This window comes from Arachis ipaensis, chromosome B3, assembly GCF_059453495.1.
Source record: "Arachis ipaensis isolate K30076 ecotype BB chromosome B3, ASM5945349v1, whole genome shotgun sequence".
NCBI classification, from domain to species: Eukaryota; Viridiplantae; Streptophyta; class Magnoliopsida; order Fabales; family Fabaceae; genus Arachis; species Arachis ipaensis.
In genome coordinates, this window is record NC_142438.1 from 50327361 (window position 1) to 50353851 (window position 26491).

Consider the following 26491-nt stretch of genomic DNA (forward strand, 5'->3'; position numbering starts at 1 on the left):
GAAGGTGTAATCTGCCTTAGTTTGTTTGGCTTGATTAGTAGCTGGTTCAATAGATTGTTGGGTTGATTTTTTGGAGGGTTGTTGGGTAGAAGACCCAGATTCATGATCAGATTGAGATTGCCTGGATGGCCTTGAAAGGGCTAAGCGAATGCCTTTGCCTCTTGAATAGGCGATAATTGCCTTTTTAGGCATCCTGATCTTGCTTGATTCCATGCAAATATTCACGTGTGAGAAAGTCAGGGAGAGAGTTTGAGTTGCCCTTGATGTGCTCAATTTCAAAATAAAAAACGCTTAAGATAGCTTGCCATCTGGAAAAAATTTGTTTTGATGCAAGGTTTTTAACATCTTTTTGCAAGACTTCTTTGACCGATTTGCAATCAACTCGGACTAAAAATTTTTGATTGAGTAAATCAGATTGAAATTTTGTGATGTACAAAACTATGGCTGAAATTTCTCTTTTGATTGTGGAATAGATTTGTTGAGTACTATTCCAATGTTTTGATGTAAATGCAATGATACACTCTTTATCATGCAATTTCTGTTTTAAGATACCACCATATCCTAAATCAAATGCATCTGTTTCAACGATTTTGAATGCATGAGGAATAGGTAGGTAAAGACAAGGAAGATTGCGAACTTTGGTTTTAAGAAATCTGATGATTTCAGAATGTTTGTCCGTCCAGGGTGGAGGATTTTTCTTATGCCTATCATGAAGAGGCTTAATAAGATTACTAAGGTTTGGAATGAAATCCGAGACATAATTAAGACATCCTAGGAACCTCTGGAGCTGAGTTTTGTCAATGATATAGTCTGGAAACTTTTTTGCAAACAAAATTGATCATTCAATTAGGGTTATTGTTCCTTGGAAAATCATATGACCAAGAAAATAGATTTTTGTTTGAAAAAGGACAATTTTTGATTTGGAAACAGCAAGTCCATTTTTCTGGATGAGGTACATAAAAGTTTTAACATGTTTGAAGTGTTCTTCTAAAGTTTGAGAAAAGATTAAGACATCATCTATATAAACGATTACAAAGTTTGAATATGGGTTGAAAATGTCGTTCATGATTTTTTGAAATTCAGAAGGAGCATTTTTCAGACCAAAAGGCATTACATTCCATTCATATTGATCGAATGGAACTGTAAATGCAGTTTTATATATGTCAGATTCTTTGATTTGGATTTGCCAAAAACCAGATTTCATATCAAATTTTGAAAAGATATTTGCTGAGTTTAGCCTATTGAGCAAATCCTTTTTGTTTGGGATAGGATAACGAATCCATTGTAAAGCTTAATTTAAAGGTTTGTAATTGATGACAAGCCTGGGAGTTCCTCGTTCTATCTCAGCTTGCTTATTGACATAAAAAGCTGAGCAAGACTAAGGACTTTTACTTAGACGAATTAATACTTTGTCCAAAAGATCTTTAATCTCCTTTTGACAATGCTGCAAAAGCTGTTCAATCATTTGAATGGGGCGAGCTTTTGTAGGAATTTGTGATTCTTTGAAATCTTTTTCATAAGGAAGATCAACAATGTGTTCTTTCCTTTTCCAGAAGGCATGAGGCAGATCTGAACAGATAGACTTTTCAATTTGGTTTAAAAGACTTTTGATTTTTTCTTGAACCCTTGGTTGGGAAAGTTGGGATTCAAGGGTTTTGAAGGAAATTTCTTCTTTCAAAAACTAAATCTGTTTGGTTTTGGATTTAATTTGGTTTAAAGCATTTTGGGTTGGTGAGTCTAGAAATTCAAAGAAAGTTTTCTGTCCACCCACATAAGAGGTAATTCCAGGAAAATCTGCTAGGTATGGAAACAAAAAGATTATAAAAGGTGTTCCCAAGACTACATCATTTTTTATATCTTTTGCTATGATGAAATTAGTTGGAATCCTAAGATTACCCTTTTCAACAAAAGCATTGGTTAATTTGAAATTGATTTTTAGTCTTTCACCCGTTATCGAGCTAAGACGTTCAGTAGTTTTTTCAAAATACTTTGTGGGGACCAAACCTTCTTTAATACAATTTGAATCCGCACCTGTGTCAAAGAGTGCGATGGATTAGAGAACAAAATCTTTAACGACAATTCGGATATTAACACGACATTTCATAAAAGAGAATATATTTATTAATCTCAAGATTTCTTTTTCATTATTGTCGTTAGAGCTTTCATTTTCCTGTTTTTCAGAAAACTCAGGTTATTTTTCAAGAGAGTCAAGTTCTCCATCATCAGATTCTTCACCTTGCATTAATTCCGAGAGAATAAGTTGATGATTGTCTTGATTTCTTTTGATTTCTTGGATTTCCTTCTTAAGTTTGTTAACCTCAGTCTGGAGATCCTGAATGGTTATAGGACGAATAACTTGTTTTTCTAATTTTTTGAAAATGGGTTTGACATCATATTTATTGCTAAGGACAAGATTTTCTTCTTTTCTTTTTGTAAAGATTTTTTTTAATTTAGAAAGAAAGTCTTTCTTTTGTTCAGGATCGCCAATAGCCTCTATAGCTTCAAATAAGAGATCTTGATCTTTGGATAAAACATTAATTTCCTTGACATCAGAATTTGAGGATGATCCAATATCATCAACTTGGATATTATTGATATCATCCGAAGATTCCGGTCCAGTATCGTCATCTGAACTTTCAATTAAAAGATTGTTAATCTGTTCCTCAATCTGAGGATCAAGGTTCAGATTATTAATCTTTCCTTTTAACCTACAGTATTTGCTAACATGTCCTGGTTTTTTACATGTATAGCAAATAATGGGATTTTTCTGGGGATATTTTTGGAAATTCTTTTGGAAACTTTTTTCATTCTTGGGTCTTTGAAAAATTTTTCTAGATCTTCTGAAATTATTTTCAGGATTGGGTTTAAAGACTTTTCGATTGGATGGTCTTTTAGATTTTCTTGGATGACAAGCAGGAAGACTAAATTGTTCACAGAAAGTTTCCAAATCGATACGATTTTGTGTTTTCTCACGAGCAAGTTGCCGTTGGATTTTATTATCTTGACAGATCTTTAGAGAAACTTTTTGGATGAAAGAGATAATTTGACCATAACTTAATGCATCATAGGAAATTATCCCATCTGGGGTTAAGCTACAAATTTTGTCCCTTACTTTATCTCCCAGGAATTTGGAAAGTCCGGCTAGGAATTTTTCCTTCCAGAAAGGTTGTTGACTATCTTCTCAGGTATAGACCCTAGTAAGAAAGGTGTCCTTGTACCATCTAAAGTCAGACAAAGTTTTGCATCTGAGATTGGAAAGTAATTCAGCAGAACGATCTTTCCAAAGAGATGGGTCACCTATGAAATGGCTCGCTATAGTAAAGATTAAGGTGTTAACAGCATTAGGGATAGGTTCCCCGTCATCTCCAAGGATGTGTTCGTTTTGATCATTAACTTTTATAGCAGAAAAGATTGATTGTTTTTGGTCATCAGAAAGATAGTTATCCCACCAACCTTTGAGTTAACCAGAGAACCCAGAAACAATAACATTGGCTATTGCTTCCTCAGAGGTTTCATGAGCAGCTTGATAGGCTGTACCCACCATGGTCATATGCTGAAGCATACTCATGATGTTGTATTTAGTTTTGCCATCTATATTCCATTCATAGACATTAATGGCATTGAAGCTGACTAAACCTAGTTCCCTTTCTTCGAAAGCTAGATCAGGGGCAGATATACGATTGTTACTAAGCGTAGAGGGTTTGGTTAAACCTTTCCACTTAGTCATAGAATTGGTCATAATTGGGCTAACTTTGAGAGTTGATTTGCCAAAATCATCACTTTGGTCGGAAGAAGACTCATTAGAGTCTTGGTCAAGGGCATTAATGGCCTTGGATGAGCGAGTTTGTATACGAGATGTAGATTCACCAGAATTTGTAGGAGTTTCAGGGACAGTACTAAGATGATTTAAAAGTTGGTTGATCTTTTGCATGACTTTAGAATCACTAGATTCTAGTTTTGGAATAGAAGTTTTAAGACTCTGTTTAGCCTTGCTACTCATTTTGAAAGGTTTAAAAAGGGGTTTTTCAATAGTTTTAGAAGTAGAGGCTTCAGGGATATTTTTCAAAGACAAAGGAGATTTTGAAGATGAAAGGTTGTCACCCAAACATTGTAAAAACCTATTAGTGTAATTTGATTGCTCAATGAGATTTTTAATATCTTTTGGGGTGACAGCTTTATTTATATTTTTTGTTTTAAATGGAGAGGCCATAACTGGGTTATGTCCTTCCGTATTTGAAATAACAAAAGATCCTTTTGGAGGAAACTCAGATCTGATTAAACTCCCATCTTTAACTTTCCAGGTTGAAATAACATTTGCTGATGGTAAAAGATTTTTATTTTTAAAAGGATAATTGATATTATTTTTGATGGAATAAGCATGAAACCATTCAAAGAAAGGAATATGCATTCTGACATCATTGAGAAAACTGTAGTATTTTTCTTTAAATGATGAGATTTGGGAAGCTGTATATGTACGTAAATACCATTCTCTATGGAGATCATACTCCTTAGAGTAAAGATTTTTACGTAAGGCTTCTTTGTTTATAACAAATTCTTTGCTACCCATGAGCATCATCATTCATAGAAGAATATGTTGGAGATTGAATAGATTGTAAATCAATATCATCATCAGTTTAATAAAATGGTTGAGAAATGTTTGAATTATTTTGCACCCTTGAAATATTAACTCAAGAATTTGCGAATCTGGGAACTTTAGTTGAAAACTGGGATTGTGAAGTCACAGAAAAAGATTTTCTTGCTGAAGCGAAATCATTAGATGTTCCTGCTTCAGATCTAGAAGAAAAAGAGTTTCGTCTATCAAAGAAAATCTCTACTCTTCTTGTTTCATCCTGTTTTATCTCTCGTAAGAGAGGTGCTTGTCTAGGTTGCGTTGGAATGGCTCGATCAATTGACCATGACTAGGGAAGGTCAATTTCATCCCACTTTATGAGCCTTAGGATCGTGACGTTGGCCTTTGTCATGTCTGTGATGAACAAAGTAGTTTCACAATCACTGGATTTAAGAAGGACCCTAGAATTACAAGTGTTCATGACCTTGTATTGAATCCTATAGATTAAAGCGGCTGGGATAGACCCTTCCTTCATGTTAAGACCATGAATTCGGATGTTTAGGAAAAGGGAGTCAAGCATGTTGACATCTAACAAACTGACCGTTTTGTTTGGGAAACAGTTGAAGTAAACCGGACCGTGTCCTAGACTTGTTTCTACTGTTCCGATTAAGGAATCTTGGAAATCATTGTGCCTAATATCTCTAAGACACATAAGGATGGAAGCATTAAGACCTTCTCTGATGAGAGGTTTGACAGCTACCTAGACACACCCTGTGTGAAGATATTTGTAGTGACAGGCATGTTCTTTGACAGATTGGTTGGTAAAAAGATGGAATTCCTCGCCAGGGTCTGGTCCTAAAGGAATATTATTTTCTGCAGTTTTGATAATGTAATCCGATTTTCTTTTGTTGTCATCAGGGACATATAACTCATCTTGAGAGATTTTGGGTATTTCCCAATTGTCTATGGCTTGATTGATATCTTCGAAGCAAACTTCTTCTTCTTTGAAGATATTGTGTTTGGGAGAAAGTTCCTCAGGCCGAGTTACTTTCTCAGTAAGATGATTGGAAGGAGAATGGGGTAAAGAGGTGGAGGAAGAAGACAAAGAAGATCCCCTAATGGAGAGACGTCTAGAGAGTGAACGGAAGATATTAGACATATTAAAAAGAATCTGATATCATTGCCCTCCTTTGGTTCAGAAAGAATATTTATATTATCACTAATAGTTATGTATGTATAATGCAGAAAGTAAAAATGAAGAAAATAAATAATTAGTAAGACGGTATGATAGAACCAGCCATTAATATTAGAAGAAAGCTAGAACTAGCGGTAGTCCGCCTGCGCTAGCAAAGGGAGAAAGAGATATGATATAAAATTATATTTTATTGATTGAAAATATGATTGAAAATAAGAAGGGGGAAGAAGAAGAGCTGGAGAGCTTACAAGGGATCTCTCAGAGCTTCTCTCTCTATCCTCTCTCTATGATTGTGTAAAATGAAGGGTTCCTCACAATGAGAATGAGGCCTCCTTCTATAATTGAAAATTATACTGTTTCTACAGTACAGGTAAACATGACCTAGACTGTAGCCACAGTACCACTGTCAAATAGTTCCGGTAATTGTCTTGGCATTAATACAATATTTTCGGTTTTAATCATCAGCTAGACAAACTTCAAAACAGTCTTCTTCAACTTGACTGTCTTTACCTTCTTCGTCACTTTCTTCTTTAGATGAGGACTCTTCATCTTCTTGAATGAAGAATCTGTTGAAGCTTCCCTTTGATTGATTGCTTCGATTGTGAGGCTGCAAGGGCTGCCTGAATTTGTGCCTTTTGATTGAGAAACGAGGTCGTTTCTGGGTCTGAGATCTTCTGACTCTTGGGATTGGTTTTGAACCATTCTCTGACTTTTTCTGGATAGGCCATTGATGAATCAAATTGAGACCACCATTTGACATAAACATGCCTTTGTAAGATTGGGAATGCTTTAGGATGGTCCGATTTTGTATATTGATATTGCCACGAGAATACCCAGGACAATGAGAAAATTGAGAAAAATTTTAACATTACAGGAACACATGTTTGCTGAATGTCAAATTTTGATTGAAATAATTTATACCCTTCATCGGTAGGTGAGGGTAGGATTTCTGGGATTGGCCCAAAGAAGTCCCACCATTGGTAGAACCATTTTGAAAAAACATAGTTCGAATTTCTTTTAAAATAAATTAACCATGAATGTTTGTACTGAGTATTTTGAAACCAAAATACTTTAGTCTAGGCTTCCATGTAGTCCCAATAATTAAAACCTATTGGGTCATAGTTTTGAGAAAACTTTTGATTTTTGTTTAGATTGTTCCCAAATTGCTTTGGAGATAGGATTTTGAGTAATTTTGAGCAAGCGAAACGAACCACAATCCTTGCTACTGCCCAGGCATCACAAACATACATTCCTTCATTAGTCATCATAGCATTATACATTATGAATTCCGCCACTGCTCACAACATATATAACATTACAACACTTCCTTATTCATCATCATCTACTTTACGTCTTTCTTCATCAACAAGTTATCTTCCTCACAGCCCTAATCATACTTCACTACCCAAATATCCACCTACTAGGCTTTAAACAAGGGTTAAAAGGGTTTTAAAAGTTGGAGGAATACCTTTAAAAATAAAAAATTTATGTTTTGAAAAACAGAAGTTCTTGTACGCGACCCCCTGCCCGCGTACGCGAGGAGTGCAACCCGAAACGGAAGCTCGCATCGCGTGTCAATGTTTGTGTACGCGCCCCTGCAAAATTCGACCTCTCGCATATGCGTTCTTTGAAAAGTGTAAAACTCTCGGACCAGATTTTCTTTCAAGACAAGTTTGATAGAATTTAGAGGTCTGGAGGCCAAGTTATGCTCTGTTAAAGTTGGTCAAGAATCAAAGATTTCATTAAATTTACAAACCTCCACTTTCAAAAAGCATACCAATTTGAAATCTTTAAAAACCAAACCAAACCTTACTATAACAGTGTCAAACCCTCCTAAATCATATTTCAAACCTCCTTATTCATCCCATAACCTATCAATTCTCCACTTTCATCAATCTCAATTCAATAATTCAAGTTCAAACAATATTCGATATACATCATCATCAACTATCTTTATCAAATGCAATATCAACTTCACCACCAATATAGTACCAACAACAACTTCAAATTCACTAATAATTATGCATATCAACCAATATCATACACAAAGCTACACACATCATTCATAAGATCCTCAATCACAACCTTCAAATCACTAACCACATACATAATACTCAATCTCCACTAACAACAACATCAACAATTCAATTCCTATCTTATAGTCAAGTAACCTAAGTTTTCACGATACATTATATTTTAGTTACGAGAAACCGAAACTATACCTTGACCGATTTCCTCGTTAATGCCTGGAACACCTCACAACTCAGCATTTTCCAAGCTTCCAAGACTTCAAGATCTCACCAAACAGCCCTCTAGCCACCAAGGCTTGATCTCAAGTTTTCAAATTCTCAAATTGACTCCATCGAACAATCAACTTCAATCTATTATCATAATTACCACTATAATCAAAACAGAGTTCACTAATTCAACATATATACCAAGGGTTTGAGGGTGCTTACCTAACCCACAGCTCAAGCGAGCTAAATCCGACAATACTCGCAAGTTAATTCGAACCTAAACACCGAAATCTTGCAAAATTCAACATAATTTCACATTGAATTTTCGAAATTTGGGGAGAAGAAAAATGAAACTGAAAAGTGGATTCTATACCTAATCAAGGACTGGGCTTTGTAGAGCTCGTCACGCTGGTTGCGTGGCCGCAAACGGTATGGCGATCGGAGTTTCGGATCAAAAGTTATTTGGATTTGAATCCTTGAGTGAGGGTTGTGTTCTTTGGTAATGTTCTTCCCTTTGCTTGAGTGATTCAGCGTGTTTCCTGAATGAGGGAGGAAGCAGGGTATTCTTTAAGTGTATTGGGTTGAGTGGGTTAGGCCTTGGGCCAAACACGGGCCTGGTTCGCACGGTTCGGCCCATTCGACCCAATTTTGGGCGAAATTCTTTAAAATTAGTGTCAAAATTTATATTTTAATTAATTCTACCTCATTAAACTATAAAATTCTATTTTCTAATTTTTTGGGTTAATAATTAATTCTATTGACTAATTACTTACTAATTTTGTGAGTTTTACACAGCCAGCCGAGCGCTTTGTTGAAAGTTCAAAACTCCTGTGAGGCAGAGCGAAGTGTCGAGCAACCTCAAAGAAAAGTGCTTTTTCTGGGCCACAAATTTGAACACCAATGATGATGGAAGCACTAATAAATAGGAGACAATATACATCTTGAACGCTCAACAACCGATGGAGATAACAAATGGCCACTTTGCGTCTTTAAAAGCCAGTACGTATATTGAAGCTGAGGTAATCTTAGAATAATATTAATGATTCTATTATGACTTGTGACTTCCATGTGTATGTAGTTACTTTGAGTGTTTTGTTTTACTAGATTGTGACTGCAATGTGTCTAATTCTCAACAAAAAAAGAGTTAAAAAGATTTGAAGAATAGGTTTACTGTTTTCCCTCTAATATTATAGTAAGGTGTATTAAGCTCAAATTTTGGTGTATTTATGTAATATATTATGTGTAGTACCTATTTCTTTTGGTGTTATACAAATTCTGCAGAATATGATTTTGGAAAATCATGAGGGGGGAGTTCTTACATAAAAAAACAAAAATGTCCTTTGACATTCAGGACTACAAAATGTTCATCCTTTATTTGGACATGAAAAAGTTGTCATCCCATCTATATGTAAGTTTTCATTTCTAAAACTTCTTATCACAATTCTTCCGTTAGTTCCAATTGAACTAAAACATTATTCCATCTGGCTAAACTTCAGATATTTGCCCCGGTTTGCTACGGGAAACATTGGTGGATATGGATGGTAGATATTAAAAACAAGAAATTTCGCGTCCTTGACTTGTTTCACAAGAAGTGTCCCTTGAAATCAAGAATGAAACTTAATAGATTTGTTGTAAGTTGATTCTGTTTTCTGTATAAATTTTTTAGTTTCTGTTTGTTGTTAGCAATATAAGAATTGTGTGTAGTGCTGTTTAAAATAAGGTGTATTATTAGATCATTTGGGTGTAATGAATTTTAAAAATGTAGTCTTTCTTATATTTTGTTTTTTTTTTTTTGTTTTTCGGGACACGTGATTTCTAGAATGAGAGTAGTTGCCGAAGGGCAACCTCTCAGTAATAGTGATGATCAAATTGAACCGCCATATGTTAAAATTGCGGGCCAAAAAATGAAGTATAAATTTCTCTCTGAGAAATTTTGTGTTTTCTCTTATTGTCCTATTTTATTTTTCTAATTTATTTTTGTTTTCAGCTACGATTGTGTGGTATATGTAATGAAATGGCTCGAGATAATCGAATCGAAAAATATTAGAAAGGGTAAATATGACTGGGAGAATTCGACGTAGGTAACTTTGTCTAAAAATAGATAACTCTATATTACTTTACTAAATTAAAGGAGTTTAGTAAAAAAAGTTTCCTTAAACTGTAGGAAGAGGTAGACCATTTCAGAGATGAATACGTTTCGCTGATTCTATTGACAGTGATAGTTTGAATCTTGTGTACTTTGTGAATAGTTTGAACACATTCTTTTTGTATAGTTTGTGAATATTTAATCCAATCTTATTATAAATTTTGTTTGCATAAATAAACTTTTATAAAGCTGTATGTGTTATATTCAAAACCTCTTAATTACAGGTTCAAAAAAATAAAGGGGAACAATATCAAATATACTAATACGCCGAATTCTTTTTATAATACACCGAAAAATAACCAGAATACACTAGAATTGCGTGCTTACATATTTCCTTGGGAAATCTAATCAAGAGTTATGGGAATTCAGAAATTTGAATTGTTACCCTCCTTAAGTATTGAATTGTATATGTATTATAAATTTAAAACAAACAAATCCCTTCAGATAGTTCAACACACTAATTTCCAACACAAACAGTAACATCTCAAAATATAAAAGAACAAAGAAAATATAAAAAATAAGAGGATGCATAATACACCCAAAAACTTTTCACTGCTACCCCGAAAAAGTGCCACTCTACACCCTAAAACCTATCCTATCCTACTGAATCTCTAAACTAGTAATTCATAACATGTCTATGATATTGGCTCGAATTTGATTGTACCACTGATCCACCATAAAAAAGGTTCAACTGCAAAAAATAAAATCACATATTAGCAAAACTATTAACAAAAATAAATTCAATTACCCCTTGTTTAAAGAAGATCACTTTTACCTCAGTTAGAGCTTTCGTTTTCTTTTTCTTTGAAACATTTGCAATCTGTTTTTCCGTCTTTAAACCTAGTCTATTTTTGGAACGTCCCCTTGTTCTCACCCGTGGAGGGCTTTGAAGCTCGTTAATAGCTTCCAAGTTAGCATATTCGTGAGATAACGAACATTTTCTGTTGCTTTTGGCTTTGTGTTCTTGCATCTCAACCATGGCATTATCGTAAGCGTGGTGTAAAATGGCGGCCAACTCCTCAGATTCTGATGCAAATTCACATATATTTTGTGACTAGAACACCAAATCATCAAATCTCTTGCTTCTTGGCTCCAAAAGAGGCTCGTCGTGGTTGCTCTTGATGTGTGTGTGCCTCCTCTTTACGTTCTTACTCCATCGTTCCAATATATATCACGGTGACACTTTGTTTACTCACTTAAAACTTGACTCGAATAATAAGCACTGGCATTTCACTTCGGCTGCTACACTGTCGTATGTAACTGCAAACTTGTTGAATGTTGAGTTAGAAATTTATTCTACAAGTTCGTATACCATATATCCTAAAGCGGAGTGTGTTTTGATCTTGTTATGCAATTCACATTCCCTCTAAATTGTTCGTGGAGTTCCCTGAACTTATCGTGAGTATACACCTGTTGAAACTGAGCTTCTACTGAGGATTTTGTTGCACACGGTATGACGGTATGAAAATCTGCAGCATCCGATTCTCTCTGTCTCTCTCTCTCCGCTCCCTACTTCCTAGGCAATTATCGTATTATTTGATGAATTGGATAAGTGAGCTGTTCCGCATAATTAACTTGTTAAAAAAAGCATGCATGCTCTCGCTCCTTTGTGTGCTTCTCATCTCTGCCCAGAAGTGGTGATCGAGGTAAAATGGAATCCATAAATGATGATCTTCGAAAAACTCTGCAAAAAACACCCAAATCAGAACTAAGATATACTGAAAAACATGGAATGTACACCTCTGCTATAGATTTAAAAAACAACATTACCTGAGAGCCACTTGTTGTCCCCAAGACCGTACTTCATAAGAAAATCATTCCAATTCCTATCAAATGATTCTTTTTTAAGCGAGTTCCAAACAAAATGACTTATCTCATATTCGATTTCTTCGTGTCTCTTGTAGCCATTTAATTTGCTTGGAATCTTCTTCATGATGTGCAAAATACACCACCGGTGAATCGTTGCGGGAATACAAGTCTCGATGGCCCTTTGCATTGATGCACATTGATAGGTGAGAATGCCTTTCGGAGCATTTTCTCCCATGAAATGAAGCTAACATTGAAATAACCACTTGAATGATTGATTATCCTTGTTTTTCATCAAAGCGCATCCCAGAAGTGATGACTGACTGTGGTGATTCACCCGACAAAAGAACAAAAACCAGATTATATCTGAATATGACGAAACAGAAACAAAATTGTTAAATCTGCCAAAATAATATCTCTATACACTAAAAATCAGACCAAATATGCGTAAACCAGAACAGCATATTACCTGTTTGTATTGTAGGTGGTATTGAATGAAATAACATCTCCGAAATACTCACAGGCAGCCCTGCTCCTTGCGTCTGCCCAAAAGGCAATCTTAATCGATTGATCAACCTCGAGTTCGAGCTCCAAAAAGAAATTCTGATTGTTCTCTTTCATTCTTAATAAGTATTTCCCAAATTCTTTTGCATCCTCTAATTTCGAAACATTTCGCACTTTTCTCGTGATGTAATTTTTCACGTCTTATTTCGATAAAATTTAACTCACGGTGACCCCAGGTTTCTGCGACAAATGATTGGTATGTTTTTCTTGGTCTGATTCCGGCTTTCTCGTTATTCTCTATTGTACGTCGCATGGGTATGCTTAGTTCCCTGTGCTGTTTAAGCATCTCTGCTTGATTTGGACAACAGGGATGTGAATGATGCAACACGACCTTCGAAATGATCCAAACACCAATGTCCTTCAATATGTGTATATAAATTCTTGTAGGACAATTTAAACCAGCTGAGGGGTTTGTCTTCTCGGTCGGAGATATTTTGGATTTCCATTTCTCCTCTCTGCTACATGTAATAAATTGGTTCTTAATTTTATTTTCCTTCTTATTTGTGTTCCGAACTCTTGTAGAAAAACCTACAGCTTTCGAATTATCTTTGTAGAATTTTGCAGCATCTTCAAGCATGTTAAAAGTCATCCGAACCTTTGGAACAAACTGCTCATCAACATCGCACAGAAACTGCAAAATACTCCTAAAATAGTCCACAATACACCATATTAAAGCTAGGATAAACTATAGAATGCAATTACAACTATAGAATCATCATAAAAAATAACAAATCAGATTCAGAACTCAAATTCAAACAGAAACTAAAACAATTCAACTATAGAATCATAAACTATAAACAAACTACATTGTCTAGATTCAAACCACACCTCATTACTTGATTCGATTAAAAACATTAATACAATTCACCCTCGTTCAATTGAAAAAGTCAGAACCTATAGATACACCAAAAAATCCCCCAATACACCCAAATATTTCTTTTTTATACCGAAAAATCTGATATAAAATGCAACAGATTCATCAGAACTACTACATTACATTCAATTCAAACAATCAACAATGAAAAGCAATTATCACAAGCAAGGTTCACAACATTATTAACCTACATAACAATAAACTACTAATAAAAGCATTAACTGGAATTGAACCAAACCTCAGACACTTCATTGGATTCAAAATAATAATCCACTTCGCTCTGGTTCAGTTGACAATCTGAACTTGAATCATTCATTATCTTCAAAACAATTTTAGAACTTGATTTTAAAAATGAAGGCAGAGAACAAAGGAAATCAAGCAACATGAAGAAACAGAACACAAAGAGAACGCACGAAAAAGACAAAAGATAACGCACGAAAACGAAGGAAGAAAGACGCAGAGAACGCAGAAAACGCTGATGAAATTCGAAAAAGGAAACAAGATTTTTTCAAAAAAGGAAGTTATATATTCGCGCGTAAATTGAAAAATTAGTTATATTAAGAAGTGCGTGAGCTAAATTAGGTTAAAATGACTTGTATGGATAAATCACTTGTATGTGGAGAATATTTGTAAATTAAATTAGGGATAAGTATGATTTTGGTCCCTAATGTAGAGGCCAACAATTTATTTCGTTTCCGACCTTTTTTTCGCTGCAAAATGGTCCCCGAAAAAAAGGCTGGGGACAAAATAAATTTTCGGCCTCTACGTTAGGGACCAAAATCATATTTATCCCATTGAATTAACTTGATTCGATTTACTATGTATTAGTTGATTTGGTTTACTACTAGTACATCATATACAATAGTAAATTGAATCAACTCAGTTCGATTTACTGCTCGAACAAAAATGTCAATAAAAAAATACCCTCTATTTAGATTCAAATAAAATATTAAAAAAATCAAAATGAATAAGAATATAAATTCAATTTTTTTTAGTTTAAATTCCAGAAAATTTACATTTTTACAAACTTATGAATTTAAAATAGAATAAACTATTTCTAAAAATTCATTAAAAATCATCCTTTGACTCATTAGCATCTAAAGAATCATTACCGGAACTTTGATGTTAAAAAAGTTATGATAAAGTATAGTCCTACAAAGTGACATAAGAGTTAAAACTTAGATTTTTTCAGAATAAGAAGTAACAGATAGTTATACAATATAATATAACCAACTATATTTATACAATGTGTAATTTGAGTCATAATTAAAATATTATATAAATTAAATTATTATTTAATTTATGAAATTAAGTGTAGAACTTACGTTTTGATTTCAGAACATAACGTCATCAAATGAGAAGTATTTCTTTATTAACATTTTTTTTTGGTTTACCCAAACAGTATCCCCCAACCCGACAGGTTAAGGACTAATCCGTCGCGGATCTGAGCTCCATTTAAGGGTCTGTCGCTGGCCAATGGGTTGCTGCATGCACAAGGCGGGGTTCGAACTCCCGACACTTGCTTAAGCGGACGAGTGAGCTGACCACTCGACCAACCCAAGTTAGTTTCTTTATTAACATTTATGTTTGTACAATAACTGTATATGCTGTACCAATAGTAAATCGAATCAAGTTGATTCGATTTATTACTATATATGATATAACATATATAGTAGTAATGCAATATATACATAGTAAATCAAATCAAGTTAATTTAATTTACATGCAAATAGCATAAATCAAATCAATTCTGATTTATGATATTTGCATCATTTTTAAACTCTATTTATTTTATCCAGATGAATTATCCAAAATATTAAATATTTTTTATATTTAAAACTTTGAAGAATATTTTAATAGAGTATATTGAAGTAATGTGGTGCGTTAATTTCCTTGTTCAGTAGCATCTTTTAACTTGGAAATAGTTATAAAGAAAAATGTCTGCTTTATCTAAGAATCTGTTATTAGTTAATAAATTTTTATAAAATAAGATAAAATTTAAATTTTTAATATTTGTTTAAATGAAAGAGTAAACTTACCATATGAAAACTCAAATTGGTATAAGATTACATCATTATTTTTATTGTGTCATAAAAATGCGGTTGAAGGTAAGAGGTCTAGAGATTTTAGTTAATGGGAACAATAATCACACAGAACTATACTAAAAAATAAAAAATTTTGCATCCGTTATACATGTTAAAAAAAATTGTTTAATACATATACTGCCTGGTTTTTTTTTTATTATAAATTTAAAAAAATTATTATTTTTCAAACAAAATTAAACAAACTTTCATTTTCGAAATGTATTTTTTTTGTTTATGATGAGTTTGCCGTACCCCGCGCAAACTTCACTCCAAATTGAGAAATTTAAGTGATTATCATCGTTTTCAAGAGTACATAGAAGTACACAGAAATAAGCCGTATTTAACAATGGTATAGTAGAAATGGTGCTCCCCAACATTTTAATTTTAAAATAAATCTAGTTTTGTTTAATTTGGGAGTTGAATACTGAAAAGACAAGCATAGCTTTTTCAACATCGTTGATGGCAATGGCAATCATTATCATCGTCTCCAAGAATTTGAGTTAGCCAGTTAGTTATGGAGTTTTCAAAGTAAAGTTCGCCAGCGATGCGGTGAACTTCATCATTTATATGAAGTTCATCGGGGTTCCGACGAACTCTATTAATATGATAGAGTTTGTCGGGGTGCGGCGAACTTTCGCAAATTACAAAAAAAAAAAGTTTATACTGATATTTAAAGTTGAAATAATTTTTTTTTTGGAAATAATTTTTTTTAATTTATTATAGAAAAAAAATCCTATACCACCCCTAGTTTCCTACAGATTTGCTACACATCCAAGCAATATTGTCATCCGAGTCCAACCAAGTAGTCCAATACCAACAAAATCACTCATTAAAAAGAGCGTGATTACACGCGCACACCAACCTCATTTACGTTCATGCACTACGTTATTGATGTCATCGTCTTCTTCTTCTTCTTCTTCGTGTTTCTCCTCCTCCTTCTCCTCCTTCCCCTTCCCCTTCCCCTTCCCCTTCTTCTTCTTCTTCTTCATCTTCTTCTTCTTCTTATTCGCGTATTTTCTCCTCATCGTCATTCTTTTGTTCCTTCTGTTATTGCTGTTATTGCTGTAGGATGGGTTTGGTGGAGTGCGAAAGGAGAAAGATATATGAATTGAGAACTAATGAACTAATGAGTTCGGAAATAAAAGTTATGAATTGACAGTGGTTGAGATGAGTCGAGGACTTGGAATGAAATGATGGATCCATGATATACTGAAAAATATTTTCTGAAAACCACTGATGTATCATTTTTATATTGAGATTGTTGAGACGCTATGCGCCCGGCAGGGACTGCGGTTGGATCCGCATGTCGAGGTAGCGGCGGCATAAGCACGGTGGTTCGTCCCGTTCGCGTTGAGATGTGAGGTCCGTGGCAAGAGAATTCCACTTGCATCCTTTCGATCACTAGAGTGTGCATGCACAAAATCTTGGACGGTGTTTCGAGTGCCATATCTCGGGGGTTCCCAATCATGATTCCGAAGGGCGACGTCTCCATGGAGATGTGTCGGGTTGGCAGTTGAACCGACAATGTGATATCACAGCCAATAGGACAGGCATTCATCATGTGCATCTTCTATCTGTTTGTTTGCTTTGCCGACTTGTAGTTGCTTGCCTAAGTGTATAACATGCCTATTTGCCTACTTGAATTACTTGCCATATATGCCTATACTTGTGTATTACTTGCATTGATATTATCTGTATTTTCTACTGGGATTGAGGAGGTTCGGAAGGGGGTGGCGATGGGATCGCATGGAGGATAGGTTGGTGAAGGCTGTGGGACAGCAGAGAAATGTTAGATTAGAAAATCCTTTAAGTTAGATTACCCTTTTTATCACTATGGTTTTAAGTTATGCTTTACGATTTTAGCTATGCTTTAAGATGAATCTCGTTATGGATATGAAGTTATAGAATTGCCTCTGGCGTCTCGGGGTCTTATATCTTACATCACTGGGCACTATTACCATACTGAGAAACTCCGGTTCTCATACCATATTCTGTTGTTATTTTTCAGATGTAGGTCACAACCCACCTCGGTGAGTTATTCTGATGGTGACAGAGCGGAGGATCCTAGATACATTTCGGATGTCTTTTGTTTATTTTGTTTATATCTCTCATTTTTGTATTTTACCTTTGCCTAGAGGCTTACTTTGAGAGAAAAACTTGTATAAGCTGTTTTAATCCTCAGATTTTTGTATGGTCTGTATATAGCTAGCCGGCTTAAACTCCGCGAGCTGTGGCTAGATTCTTATGCTATTATACTCTTATATTTGGGTATATCACATCTACATCGTGTGCGTTAAGTTGTAGCTTCGTGTGAACGTTTCGCGTTTTTGCAACTCTCGGTATTTGAGCTTATTTCTTCGTCAGGCTTCTAGAATTATTATTTCTTTCTATATATATATATATATATATATATATATATATATATATATATATATTTGTATAAGCTTTAGGATTATCATAACCTCTGATTAACCTTTACTTTACGGCTAGAGGTAAGGCTTAAGGTAATTAGGGTGTTGCATTTAGTGGTATCAGAGCGGTTCCTCCTCATGAGCTTGAGGGATGGACCGATTGTGCTTTATTGCATACTCTGGGTCATTTTTCTTTCATGCTATTTAGGATATCTTCTTGATATTTCATAGCGTGCTTGTTTGTGAGTGCCTTTTTGGATAATTGAAGCACTAGACTTTTGATATTGAGACTGATCACCTTGATATCGACTGTTTGGTATAGACAGGAACCCTAATGACTACTCGCAGACAAGTTCGGTCACGTATACAGAGAGATTATGAAGGTAAACTGTCGATGGACAATCACGCTGAACTCATGGTAGCGATGACTAACTTAGCTAACACGATTCAAGCGGGCCCTGCTACAGCTACTCATGCTATGCGACGGACAAGGCAATCAGCTGGAAACAAAAATGGAGAAAGTGCTGAAGACAACTTAGGTGGTGTTCTGAGAACTCTAGCTGCTTTTCTGAAAGTTGATCCACCGATTTTCAATGGATCGACAAACCCTACAGAAGCAGACAACTGGTTCCAAGCTGTGGAGTGTGCATTGCGAACTAAACATGTCCCACTTAATCAATTCGTGTAATATGCGGCTGATAAATCACTATTTTATGGTTTATCTTGAGCTCAATTGAGTGGATTTTATCAATCTTTCATACACTTATTCATATGATTTGCATGAGTTTACGTTTTCCTTCCTGATTTTGTGCTATGATTGAAAACATGCTTCTTTGGTCTTAATTTTGATATGTTTAATCTTCTCTTATTACTATTCAATGCCTTGATATGTGTGTTAAGTGTTTTCAGAGATTACAGGGTAGGAATGGCTTAGAGGATGGAAAGGAAGCATGCAAAAGTGGAAGGAATACAAGAAGTTGAAGAAACTGCAAAGCTGTCAGCCTGACCCTCTCGCACTAAAACGACCATAACTTGAGCTACAAAGGTCCAAATGATGCGGTTCCAGTTGTGTTGAAAAGCTAACGTCTGGGGCTTCGCAGCGATATATAATTTGCCATAGCTTCCCCGAAGCCAGGCGACGCGAACGTGTGGATCACACGGACGCGTGACCTGGCAAAAGTGCAATCCGCGCAAACGCGTGGACGACGCTTCTGCGTCACTTTGCCGCGACCTGAACGTAACAGAAATCGCAGGGGGCGATTTCTGGGCTGTTTTTGACCCAGTTTTCGACCCAGAAAACTCAGATTAGAGGCTATAAAGTGGGGAAATGCATCCATTCAGGAACATGTCTTCCATTATTCACTTTTCATAATTTAGATGTAATTTTTAGAGAGAGAGGTTCTCTCCTCTCTCTTAGGTTTTAGGATTAGGATTCCTCTTAAAGGATTTAGGATTTCAACTTCCTCTTAGGTTCAATATTCCTTTTACTTTATATTTCTCTTCTACTTTCAGATACTTTAATGCTTTTATTTGTTAATTACTTATGTTGCCAAGTTGGCTTATGAACCATACATGTTAGGGTTTTCTTTATTTAATATAAATTGAGGTATTTCAGATTTATGATTCTTATTTAGATTTTTATATTCTTGGCTTAAATTGATTAATTGGAGACTCTTGAGTTATCAAACTCATCGTGATTTATAATTGTTATTTTTGCTAATTGAATTGAATTCCAATAACTCTAGTCCTTTCTTAGGAGTTGGCTAGGACTTGAGGATCAAACTAATTAGTCCACTTGACTTTTCTTTGCTTTAGTAAAGGTTAACTAAGTGAGATTAACACTCAATTTTCATCACCATCGATAAGGATAACTAGGATAGGACTTCCAAATTTTCATACCTTGCCAAGAGTCTTAGTAGTTATTAATTTATTAATTCCTGTAATTTATTTTGCTTGCTCAAACCTTTTCAAAAACCTAAAAATACTGTTTTTCATAACCAATAATAAATCATACTTTCCTGCAATTCCTTGAGAAGACGACCCAATGTTTGAATACTTCGGTTTATAACTTTTATTGGGCTTGTTACTTGTGACAACCAAACGTTTGTAAGAAAGGAATTCTTGTTGGTCTAGAAGCTATACCTACAACGCGAATTTATTTGAGAAAATTCTAGATCGCGCGAGAGTTTCGCTCTTTCAGCGGCTTATCAATTAGTGGGAGAAGCTCAGCATTGGTGGCAAGGAGAGTGTCGATTCCTGCAACTATAGAATATGGATATTTCGTGGAAACTGTTTCGGGCTACTTTCTACAAGAAGTATTTTCTAGAATCAGTAAGGGAGGATAGAGATTTAGAGCTTATGCAGATGAAGCAAGGGTCGATGACTATAGTTGAATACCCCAGCAAGTTTGAGCAACTCTGTAGGTTCTCGAGAATAAGTCAGGATACTCTTGAGTCCTATGAGGGTTGGAAATGTGTCAAATACCAAGTGGGGTTGAGAGAAGATATCATGTGTGTTGTGGCTCCATTGGAGATTAGGAGATTCTCTGAATTGGTGGACAAGGCAATAATTGTTGAAGATTATGCCAAGGAGGCGACTTTGGAGAGAGATGTTCATGGTAGTACTAGTAGCAGAGTTCGTGGGAAGTATGTTCCATCAAGAGGCCAAAACTTCAAGGGTAGATATGCCCCTCAGCGATATCAAGGTCAAGGGCATATTGGAAAGAACCCTGGCCACTATCACCAAGCGAGAGGAGGAGGAAAGCATGCGTGGGCTCAACAAGAGGAGTTAAGGTGCCCAAGATATGGACGATACCATCCGAAAAAGTCGTGCATGGCTAGGTTCAATGGATGTTACCGCTGCGGATCGGAAGGGCATATCTCTAGACGCTGTCCTTACAAAAAGGACCAAGGTGCAGATCGGTCCCAATGACGGGGTTAAGGATCTCCAACTTGAGGTAATGATAAACTAGATAACCGAATTTTAATCACGTTGTAGTGGGTTGTAACTTCACCCTTCTTATTAGCTTATGATGGAGACAAGGATTTGGAACTAGGAAGATTAGATTAAACGTCAGGCTTAGGACCAGAGTTTAGCTTAGTTTTATTTTATGGGATGTTGCCATTAAGGCTGGCCAAACATAGCGTCAGAAGAACTAATGGGAGAAGATAAGTCGGGTGGGCGCAGCCAAGCGACTTGGGTTCTTAGTAACAACCAATTAGAGTGACACTGCGGAAGGCGTGAGGAAGCATTGACACGGTAGAATTACGAAAGGTGAAATGTTGTAATGACTTGAGTTAGGATTGGTGATATTATGTAGCTGAACACTTCATGGAAAGAGGGACAGTGTAGCTAAGGGTTATATACACTTGGTGGTGAATGCAACTCTGCAGGGATTATCGACGGTTGAAAAAAGTGACCGTGAAGAACAAGTATCCGTTGCCAAGGGTAGATAATTTAACGGATTAATTGCGAGGAGCTGGAGTGAAGTAGGATAGTAATGGGAGACTTAATACGAGAGAGATTACCAACAAATGCTTATGACTCGATCTATCTTTTTTTTTGTAATCGGCGTTGAAGAACTTTATTCCGTGACCTTTCTTGATAATTAAATTGAACGTTTCCAAAATCAAACCTTGTTTGCATGTATCCTTTCACAAAACTCATACTTCTTGACCTGAGCCTAAATCTGTTATGACCAAATCAAGTGTGAAGAAGATTACTATTGAGGTAAACCATTAGTGGAGATATATTATTTTGAGGTGCACTTTAATTCTCTTTCTGGTATATTTTCTTATTTTCTATAACAACCTTGTCTGATTACAACATAATGTATCTCTTCAATTTCTTACGGATACCATTTGAGATTGTTTACTCTCTTCTAAGCTTGGTATTCCTTCTAATAACTTGAGATCATTCGACATCGCATACAATCCATAAACGCAACCATCAATATGTTAGTTCCTTAGGACACGAATTGTAAACCTGAAGGACGAAACTTGCAAGCGTGCGACATCGTGAGGAGTGGTGAAGCTGTATTTTTGCAAATGACGTTGTCTATAATTAAATTGACACACAAGGAGGCCCTATTAGTACGAACGTCAAAATGTGGAGAAACTTCTCCAGGACTGGAAAGAAATATTAATGACAGAGCTAATACTTGCGTTGTCGGAATCCCATGAACCAGTTGGGACCTATGATGATGCTTCCTTGGAAATCTTGGAGTGCATTCTGATGTAACATCAGTATGTAATGGTTGATGCATCGCGATAGTAAAGGTCGCATGAAGTGAAATCTCTGAATCACGATCTGGAGCCTGCTGCATCTGTGCTTATGCTGAAGATGTGGAGTAAGGAGGAACTACCTTCATTGAGATGGATGTAACTACTAAAGGATTACGATCTTTAGATAAGCTGTCACCCAAGAATTTTCGCACTTGACTTAGTTTCTACACGTAGATTATCGGGTGGTTAATATAACACTGGTACATGGTGAATTATTGAGCGCAGAGGTAACTAGAGAATGAGAAAAATAAGTGAGAATAAATTTAGGTTTGAATTTTTGGACAGTTTAAAATTTGATTTTTAGTTATGATAAGTGAAAACTTGTAGGTTGTTTAGTATGTCGAGTTGTAGCGTTGCACTTAAAGTAAAGATGAACAACCGGAATAGATATCCTAGTTGTTGTTGAGGTTCTAGGTAATAGGTAATAAAATTTTAGAGATTTATGATTTAACGAGACCTTGAATGGGGCATAGAGATGCTATGAGGCACTAAATTATGACATAGTCTTAGGATGAGTATAAATACTAATTGGGTTAAGTTGAGAAAGTTCAGAATTGAGCCTAGGTTTTGTAATCCGATAATGATGTATGACTTGATTGAACATGTGGATTAGTTAGTTAATTAATGGCTGGAAATTAGAGTTGTGCAGTAGGAGCTTGCGGAAAGAAATGGCACATGATAGTTGTGAATATAGGTAGTGGGATGGTGACTAGGCATATCTTAGGCTTGAATACTTGAAGAGTTTAGTGGATTCTTGTAAGTAAAGGTTTCTAAGAACTAAGTTTAATTGTGATTGTAAGAATAGAATGGTTTAGGATAGGTTGTGAACATGAGGGTAGGTGACTAAATTGGATTTGGATGGCAGGTGAGTACAATTGGCAAGTTTAGAGGGTAAGGATTGCGATAATTGAGCGTGGTGACTTTGGGTTTAGGATTGAGATGGGGAACTGATATATTTGAGAAACGGACTTAGAAAATATTGATTTGAAAGGCCGATGTAGTATGGAAGTTGAGTTGAGGGAATCTAAGAGTAAAAAGGGTGAGTACATCATAGGCTCGAACTCGGTTAAAATATGGCATTATAAGTAAGAATAAGGGATGTAAATAGCAAATTGAGTTGACATGGATGAATGAAAAGGTGAATAGTGAGAGATAGGTTTAAGTTAAGTGAGCATTTAATGAAGATGATAGGTAAAGCAAATTTGGAGGACAATTTCTTATTTGGTGGGGAGAATGTAAGAACCGCGAATTAATTAACTGATTAATTAACGTAAAATAATAATAATTTAATTGCCCAAAACAGGTTCAAAATTTTAGAATATTAATTAGAAAATATAAATATGATTTTTGGACTCAGTAGATTTTTCTGAGTCAGAAAATGTATTTTCTGCGAAAGATTGAGTAAAATCGCGAACCGGCAGCCGAACCGTTTTAAGTCTGCCCGGTACTGTGCGAGAAAAATTAAAAACAGTGGAAAACCTTAGGAAAATGTTTAAAGTCGAAAACCAGGCGTTAATTTTAAAGGTTTGGCCCAAAAGTGTGCCAAACGGGTTAAAAACGCTAACGGGTTGGACCGGGCCCAAGTTGGGCCCAAGCCCAACATATATATAGGTTCATTAATGAACTCATTCAGCACACCACTCTCATAAACACAACACACACCAGCTGAATTGAGAGGAGAAGGAGAAGAGAGAGCACCATTCACCTACAACTTCAATCCATCATATCTCGAGCTACGGTACTCCGATTCGCGTGCTGTCAGCGACTACGTGAAGCTTTCGTTGAGCCCGTTACTTCTAGCTACCTTGTGGTAAGTTTCTCGAAGTTCTATGTCCAGTTTTTTGCCCTAAGAATTTCGTGTTTTTGAGTTTTGTGTTGAGTGAAATTTTGTGATTTGGGTGTTTAGGTACACTCTAGCACATGATTACTACTGGGTTTTGCCCCAATCATCTTTAGGTAAGGTGAGAAACTCAAATCTCTTTTGGTTATGTGGATTTGATAAACCCTAGGTTGAATTATTATAAATTATGTGTATATAGATTGAGATTGTGATTGTTGGCATTTGATTTGGAGCTTTGGAGTGATTGTTGATGCTTGTTGGAGTTGGTTGGTGACTTGGATTGTGGTTGGAAGCTCAAATTTCACTCAATTTGGGTTTTTGGCATATTGGGAATCGGCCAAGGTATGGTTTCAGTTTTCTCTATGTAATATATAATATTTCTGGACACTTAGGCTAGTGACCCATAGGATAGGTTTGAATTGAATTGGTTGTTGAGTTGTTGAATGATGATTTATGATGAATTATGATGGATTGATGATTTTTGAGTATGTTGATGAATTATGATGTTGAATTTGATAAAACTGGTGTAAAATATTTAGATTGAGATGAAATGAAAGTGATTATGATGCTTGGTATTGAAAGATTTATGATTGATGAATGTGTTGGTGAAGGATTGTTTATAATGTTATATATTTGATAATTGAGGTTGAGAATAATGAAGTATAAAGAAAATTTTGGTATGAATGGTGGAATGTGATACAAAGGGTAGATTTTGATATAAATTGGAGTTTGGAAGGGTTTTGGTTTGATTTTGGTTGAGGATTGTGAAAAATTGAAACTTTGAGAACTTTTGGTACAACTGAAATTTTAGTGAATTTCCATGAATCATATCTTGAGCTACCGTGCTTGAAACTTAATGCATTTTATATCAAATGAACGCAAATTGAACAAGCTTTAAAATCGTTTAGATTTTGTGGAAATCCAAATTCGGTAGAAAAAGATATGATTGTGGAAAGTTTGGTGTCAAAATATAAAATTCTGTAATGTTGCAGAATTTTGTGATTTCTGGTTTGTGTGCGCACGCACACCCCTGTGATTTTTCGAACCTGTGCGCACGAACAACCTTGTGCATACGCACACAGGGGAAGGCCTTCTGTTTAGAGCGCTAGTACAACCTGTGCGCGCACATAACCAACAAAGTTTTACAACCTGTGCGCACCCACAGCCCTGTGCGCATGCACACGTTGGAAGGTGCACTCTGTTTTGGGCGTTCGCACGCCTTGTGCGAGAGAACAGAGTTTGGGAAGTTTTGCATTGTGCGTTGATGAGCGGATAATTTATACCCTTTTTGGCATTATTTTTACATAGTTTTTAGTATGTTTTTATTACTTTTTATTATATTTTTATTAGTTTTTATTCAAAAATTACATTTCTGGACTTTACTTTGAGTTTGTGTATTTTTCTATGAATTCAGGTATTTTCTGGCTGAAATTGAGGGACCTGAGCAAAAATCTGATTCAGAGGCTGAAAAAGGACTGCAGATGCTGTTGGATTCTGACCTCCCTGCACTCGAAGTGGATTTTCTAGAGCTACAAAAGCCCAATTAGCGTGCTCTTAATTGATTTGGAAAGTAGACATTCTGCACTTTTCAGCAATATATAATTGTCCATACTTTGCTCGAGATTTGATGGCCCAAACTGGCGTTCAAAGTCAGCCTAAAACATCTTGGCGTAAAATGCCCAAACTGGCACCATAATTAGAGTTAAACGCCCAAACTGACACCAAAGCTGGCGTTTAACTCCAGGAACAGCCTAAGCACAAAAAAGCTTCATTGCTCAGCCCAAGCACACACCAAGTGGGCCCCGGAAGTGGATTTCTGCACTATCTGCACTTAGTTACTCATTTTCTGTAACCCTAGGCTACTAGCTTAGTATAAAAACTACTAGTAGAGATTTATTTTCAGTCCTTTTATCTTTGATCATTTTGTACACGTTTGGAGGCTGGCCTCACGGCCATGCCTAGACCTTTTCACTTATGTATTTTCTACGGTGGAGTTTCTTCACCCCATAGATTAAGGTGTGGAGCTCTGCTGTTCTTCATGAATTAATGCAATTACTACTGTTTTTCTATCCAATTCACGCCTACTTCTTTTCCAAGATATACTCTCGTACTTAATTCAGTTAAGTCAGAATGGAGGGTGACCCGTGACAATCACCTAATCTTCGTTACTCGCTTAGCCAAGGTCGCGTGCCTGACAACCACAAAGTGATCTACATGATGTTCAACGTAGTCATTGGACGACAGCTGGAGTATATTCTCTTGGGTCTCTAATATGAGATTAGAACCTTCGTGGTATAGGCTAGAATTATTGGCAGCCATTCCTGGGATCCGGAAAGTCTAAACCTTGTCTGTGGTATTCCGAGTAGGATCCAAGATCCGGAAAGTCTAAACCTTATCTGTGGTATTCCGAGTAGGATTTGGGAAGGGATGACTGTGATGAGCTTCAAACCTGTGAATGTGGGGGACAAGTGACAGTGTGCA

The 26491-nt window shown here is 35.9% G+C and overlaps 1 protein-coding gene across 1 annotated transcript; it reads left to right on the forward strand.

The window, feature by feature from the left end:
• Window positions 1–20158: 20158 nt before the first annotated feature.
• LOC148570593 (uncharacterized) lies at window positions 20159–20818 on the forward strand. Its single transcript, XM_088507093.1, has one exon. It carries the CDS (start codon window positions 20159–20161, stop codon window positions 20816–20818), a length of 660 nt encoding a protein of 219 aa, XP_088363219.1.
• The last annotated feature ends 5673 nt before the right edge of the window (window positions 20819–26491 follow it).

What these genes read in the sequence shown, in the direction of transcription:
- LOC148570593 (XM_088507093.1), top strand. Translation starts at nt 20,159, where the DNA reads ATGGATATTTCGTGGAAACTGTTTCGGGCTACTTTCTACAAGAAGTAT.